Here is a 5580-nt window from a genome sequence, read left to right on the forward strand (position 1 = left end):
GACTTCAACATCCACATGGATGGTGAACCCTCTGCCGCCGGCCTTCTATCTCTCCTTGACGCTGCCAACATCCTGCTCCACCCCACCTCGCCCACTCACCAACATGGCCACATCCTCCACCATCCTCGACATCATCTCCTACCGCTGGACTATCTCCACACTCACCAACTCTGAAATCCCTCTCTCTGATCATAAACTTCTCACCTGCCTTCTCACTCATTCTCCTGTCCCCAGTAAATCTACATTGCTACCTCACAGAGACCTCCGCTCTCCCGACCCCATCCATCTTTCTGAGCGCCTCACACACCCCCTCGCCTCCCTTTCCTCTCTAGCTAATCTTGATGATCAGATTACTGCTCTCAACTCTACCCTCTCTACTCAGCTCGACTCTCTCGCTCTCCTTTCCCTTCGCCGTTCTCGTACCACTAAGCCACAGCCCTGGATCACTGCCACTGTACGCCTGCTTTGCTCATGCTCAAGCTGTTGAATGCTGCTGGCGAAAGTCTAAACACCAGGCCAACCTCGTACACTTCAAGTTTATCTTTTCCTGCTTAACTCTTCCCTCTCCTCTGCCAGACAAAACTATTTCTCCTCCCTTATTGACACCCATGCCCATTATCCCCGTCAGCTTTTCCGTATATTTAACTCCCTTCTCAGGCCCCCTGTTCCTCCCCCACCTCCTTCCCTCACCCCCAACGATCTGGCCTCCTACTTCATTAGTAAAATTAACTCCATCAGTTCTGAACTCCCCAAAGTCACTCCTTTCACTTCTCCAACCCCCTGGTCTCAACCCTCTCCGCTACTCTCCCCTCCTGCCCAGCAGTATCCTCAGATGAGATCTCTTCCCCCCATCAAGTGCCACTCTGGCTACCTGTGTTTCTGACCCCATTCCCTCTCATCTTATGAAATCTCTCGTCCCTTCCCTCCTCCCTTCCATAACATCAATCTTCAACCACTCACTCTCTACTGGTTCCTTCCCCTCCGCCTTCAAACATGCCCACGTCTCCCCCATTCTAAAAAACACTCTCTTGATCCCACGTACCCTTCTAGTTATCGCCCTATCTCTCTCCTACCATTCGTTTCCAAACTTCTTGAACGAGTCGCCTACACCGGCTGCCTCAAATTCCTCAACGTCAACTCTCTCCTCGATCCCCTCCAACCTGGCTTCCGTCCCCTACATTCCACCGAAACTGCCCTCTCAAAGGTCATCAATGACCTCCTTCGTGCCTAATCCAACCGCACAGACTCTATCCTAATCCTCCTCGACCTTCCAGCTGCCTTCGACACTGTGGACCACCCCAATCTCCTCAACACGCTATCCAACCTTGGCTTCTCAGACACCGTCCTCTCCTGGTTCTCCTCTTATCTCTCCGTCCGTTCATTCTCAGTCTCCTTTTTGGGATCCTCCTCCCCCTCCCGTCTCCTTACTGTAGGGTTTTCTCAAGGGTCAGTTCTTGGTCCCCTTCAGTTCTCTATCTACACTCACTCCCTCAGTGAACTCATTTGCTCTAACGGCTTCAACTATCATCTCTACGCTGATGACACCCAAATCTACATCTCTGCCCCTGCTCTCTCTCCCTCCCTTCAGGCTCGTGTCTCTTCCTGCCTTTAGGACATCTCCATCTGGATGTCTGCCCGCCATCTAAAACTCAATATGTCCAAGACTGAACTCCTTATCTTCCCTCCCAAGCCCTGCCCTCTCCCTGATGTTCCCATCACTGTAGACTGCACTACCATCCTTACCGTCTCACAAGCCCACAAACCTGGTGTCATCCTCGACTCTGTTCTCTCGTTCACCGCTCACATCCAATCCGTCATCAAAACTTGCCAGTCTCACCTCCACAACATCGCCAAGATACGCCCTTTCCTCTCCATCCAAACCGCTACACTCCTGGTTCAATCTCTCATCCTATCCCTACTGGATTACTGCATCAGCCTATTCTCTGATCTCCCATCGTCCTGTCTCTTCCCACTTCGGTCTATACTTCATGCTGCTGCCCGTATCATCTTTGTGCAGAAACGGTCTGGGCATGTTACTCCCCTCCTCAAAAAACTCCAGTGGCTACCAGCCAACCTATCCATCAGGCAAAAACTCCTCATTCTCGGCTTCAAGGCTCTCCATCACCTCGCCCCCTCCTACCTCACCTCACTTCTTTCCTTCTACAGCCCAGCCGGCACCCTCCGCTCCTCTGCCGCTCACCTCCTCATTGTGCCTCGTTCTAGCCTGTCCCGCCGTCGACCCCCGACCCACGTCCTCTCCCAGATCTGGAATGCCCTCCCTCCGCACAGCCGCCAAGCTAGCTCTCTTCCTCCCTTCGAAGTCCTACTGAGAGCTCACCTCCTCCAGGATGCCTTCCCAGACTGAGCCCCCTCCTTACTTTCCCCGTCCTCCCCTTCCCCACCCCCCGCCTTACCTCCTTCCCATCCCCGTAGCACCTGTATATATGTATATATGTTTGTACATACTTATCACTCTACTTATTTATTTTACTTGTACATATTTATTCTATTTACTTTATTTTGTTAATGTGTTTTATTTTGTCGTCTGTCTCCCCCTTCTAAACTGTGAGCCCGCTGTTGGGTAGGGACCGTCTCTATATGTTGCCAACTTGTACTTCCTAATCGCTTAGTACAGTGCTCTGCACACATTAAGCACTCAATAAATACGATTGAATGAATGAATGTATGAACCCAGGTCATCTGACTTCCAGTCCCAGACCTGTCCCACTCCACGGATATTTTTTTTTCTTTAGGGTATTTATTGAGCACTTACCGTGTACCGGGCACTGTACTAAGCTCTGGGTTAGGTTCAACATAATAAGACAGGACACACTCCCAATCTCCATTTTACAGATGAGGAAACCGAAGCCCAGAGAAGTGGAGGAACTCGCCCGCCGTCACCCAGCAGAAGAGCGAGATTAGCACCCAGGTCCTTCCTGCCCAAGGTCGGATCGAGTGAACCGCCCGCGGATGGCAGAGGAAAACGGGACCGGGGTGATCGGCTTCCTCCTGAAGGGACTGTCAGACCTGCCGGAGGTGCGATTCGCGGCCTTTGGTGCCGTCTACACGGCCACGCTCCTGGCCAACGGTGCCCTCCTCCTCGCCCTCCGCGGCGACCACCGTCTCCACACGCTCATGTACTTCCTCCTCAACACCCTGTCGTTGCTGGACGTCTTCTGCCCCATGGCCGCGGTGCCCAAGATACTGCGGGGCCTCGCCACCGGAGACCGGCGATATCGTTGGCCAGGTGCGCCCTTCAACTCTATTTCCTGGTGGCTCCGAAGGGTAAGGACGTCTTTTTCCTGGCGGTCACGGCCTCTGAGCATCGCCTGGCCGTCATCCGCCCTCTCCACTACGCTGTTCTCATGGACTGGAGCGTGTGCGTCGCGCTGGCGGCAGGGGCCTGGCCGACCCGCTTCCTCAACTCTCCCCTGCACGTGTCCTTCTCCTTCACGATGACCTTCTGCCTCTCCAACCTGGTGGACCGGTACTACTGCGACGTCCCTTCGGTGACGGGCCTGTCCCGCTCTGGTGGTGGGCGGGATCGGCGCCTTCTCTGTCACTTTAGGCTCCTACGTACGCGTCGTGGGCGCCACCATGAAGAGCCTCTCGGCCTAGGGGAAGCGCCGGACCTGGTCCATCTGCACCTCCTGCCTGCTGGCCGTCGGCCTCTTCTACGACCCCGCCATCATCACCTACATCCGGCCATCTTGCGGCCACTCTCCAGGAAGCAAAAGGCTCCTGGGCATGCTTTTTGGCGTCCTCAACCCCTTCATCGACAGTCTGAAGAATGAGGAGGTCAAGTTGCTGAGACAGAAGTTAGGCCCCCTGGGATCTCTTTGGCACCCATAGGACCGCTATGGAATGGACTCCCCCGGGAGTAGGTGCGCTGGACTGAGCGCTCGATAAAACGCAAGAGAAGACTCATTCCCTATTCACGGGGGGCTTACACTCCTCGGAAGCAGCGTGGCCAAGTGAAAAGCTCACGGAGCTGGACGTCAGAGGACTTCACTATGAATCATTCAGTCAGTTCATTTATTGAGCACTTCCTTTTATTCCTTCTTCCATTCAATTGTATTTATTGAGTGCTTACTGTGTGCAGAGCACTGCATGCAAGGTACTGTACTAAGCACCAGGGAGAGTACAATATAACTATAAGCAGACCTTTTCCCCGCCCACAACGAGCTCGCAGTGGTTTCTGATCCTGGCTCCGCCCCCCACTTGCTGTGTGACCTTGGGCAAGTCACTTCACGTCTCCAGACTGCAGTTCAAGAGTGTAGCTCTACACTGTAAGCTCGTTGTGGGCAAAGAACTTGTCTGTTTATTGTTACATCGGACTCTCTCAAGCACTTAGTTCAGTGTTCTGCACATGATAAGTGTTCAGCGAATATGAGTTAAATGAACTCTCTATGTCTCAGGTCCTTCATCTGCAAAATGGGGGTACAATACCTGTCTCCCTGCTACTTGGACTGTGATTCCCATGTGGGACCTGATTATTTTGTGTCTACCCCAGTGTTTAGTACAGTGTTTGGCATATAGTACGCTCTTTAACAAGTACTGTAGTCAGTGAAACAGATCAAAAGGGGCTGACAACTGGTGGACCCAGAATAAAGGATTAAAGGAACACTGAATCTATGCTTTATTTGAATGTCTGTCTTTCCCTGTTGTCTGCAAGCTTATTGTACTCTCCCAGGTGCTTTGTACAGTGCTCTGCACAGTCAGTGCTCAGTAAATATGATTGCTTGCCAGCTTGATTGATAGTTATACATAAATGCATAGACAGGTTTAGAGAAACAGTGTGGCCAAGTGGATAGAGCACGGGCCTGGAAATCAGGGGACCTGGATTCTACTCTCAGCTCTGCCACCTGCCTGCTGTGTGACCTTGGGCTCGTCACTTCACTTATCTGTGCTTCTGTTTCTTGTTCTATAAAATGGAGATTCAAATCATGTTGCCCCTTTTACTTCGAACTGAGCCCCATTTGGGGCAGGGACTGTGTCTGACATGTTTATTGTGTGTCTACCACAGTGCTTAGTATAGTGCTTGACACAGAGTAAGCACTTAATGAATGCCATAGTGTTGATGCTGATGATGATATTAATACTAATACTGTTAATAATGATATTATGATTATGTGTGAGAATGGAATACTAGCCACTTCACTTCTCCGTGCCTCAGCTGCCTCATCTGGAAAATGGGGATGAAGACTGTGAATCCCACGTGAGGCAACCTGATTACCATGTATTTTCCCCAGCATTTGGAACAGTGCTTGGCATATAGTGAGCACTTACCAATTATTATTATTATTATTATTATTATTATTATTATTATCATCATCATCATTATTATTATCATTATTATTATGTGTTTTGCTACTCTTTTATGTACCCTCCCCAGCATTTGGTGCAGTGTCTAGCACTCAGTAGGTCTGGGATAGAATGAAAAGAGCAAAATTGATTGCACGTTATCTCCTTTGGCCTGTAAACTTCTTGAGGGCCGGGGACAAGTGTCTTGTATTCTTCCAAGCATTTAGTACAATACCTACCACCTAGTAGGGGCTCAATAACTGCCAGTGACAGATT

General features: G+C 50.9%; 1 protein-coding gene across 1 annotated transcript; it reads left to right on the forward strand.

The window, feature by feature from the left end:
- Window positions 1-2970: 2970 nt before the first annotated feature.
- Window positions 2971-3852, forward strand: LOC119921908 (olfactory receptor 5B12-like). Its single transcript, XM_038741888.1, has 3 exons — window positions 2971-3192; window positions 3285-3509; window positions 3619-3852. The coding sequence occupies exons 1-3, from the start codon at window positions 2971-2973 to the stop codon at window positions 3850-3852; spliced, it is 681 nt and encodes a 226-aa protein (XP_038597816.1).
- The last annotated feature ends 1728 nt before the right edge of the window (window positions 3853-5580 follow it).

This window comes from Tachyglossus aculeatus, unplaced genomic scaffold, assembly GCF_015852505.1.
Source record: "Tachyglossus aculeatus isolate mTacAcu1 unplaced genomic scaffold, mTacAcu1.pri SUPER_32, whole genome shotgun sequence".
NCBI lineage: Eukaryota > Metazoa > Chordata > Mammalia > Monotremata > Tachyglossidae > Tachyglossus > Tachyglossus aculeatus.

What these genes read in the sequence shown, in the direction of transcription:
- LOC119921908 (XM_038741888.1), top strand. Translation starts at nt 2,971, where the DNA reads ATGGCAGAGGAAAACGGGACCGGGGTGATCGGCTTCCTCCTGAAGGGA. An exon ending in TCTTCTGCCCCATGGCCGCG is followed by an intron (nt 3,193 to 3,284) that starts GTGCCCAAGATA and finishes GTGGCTCCGAAG; the next exon opens with GGTAAGGACGTCTTTTTCCT. An exon ending in ACTACTGCGACGTCCCTTCG is followed by an intron (nt 3,510 to 3,618) that starts GTGACGGGCCTG and finishes CTCTCGGCCTAG; the next exon opens with GGGAAGCGCCGGACCTGGTC.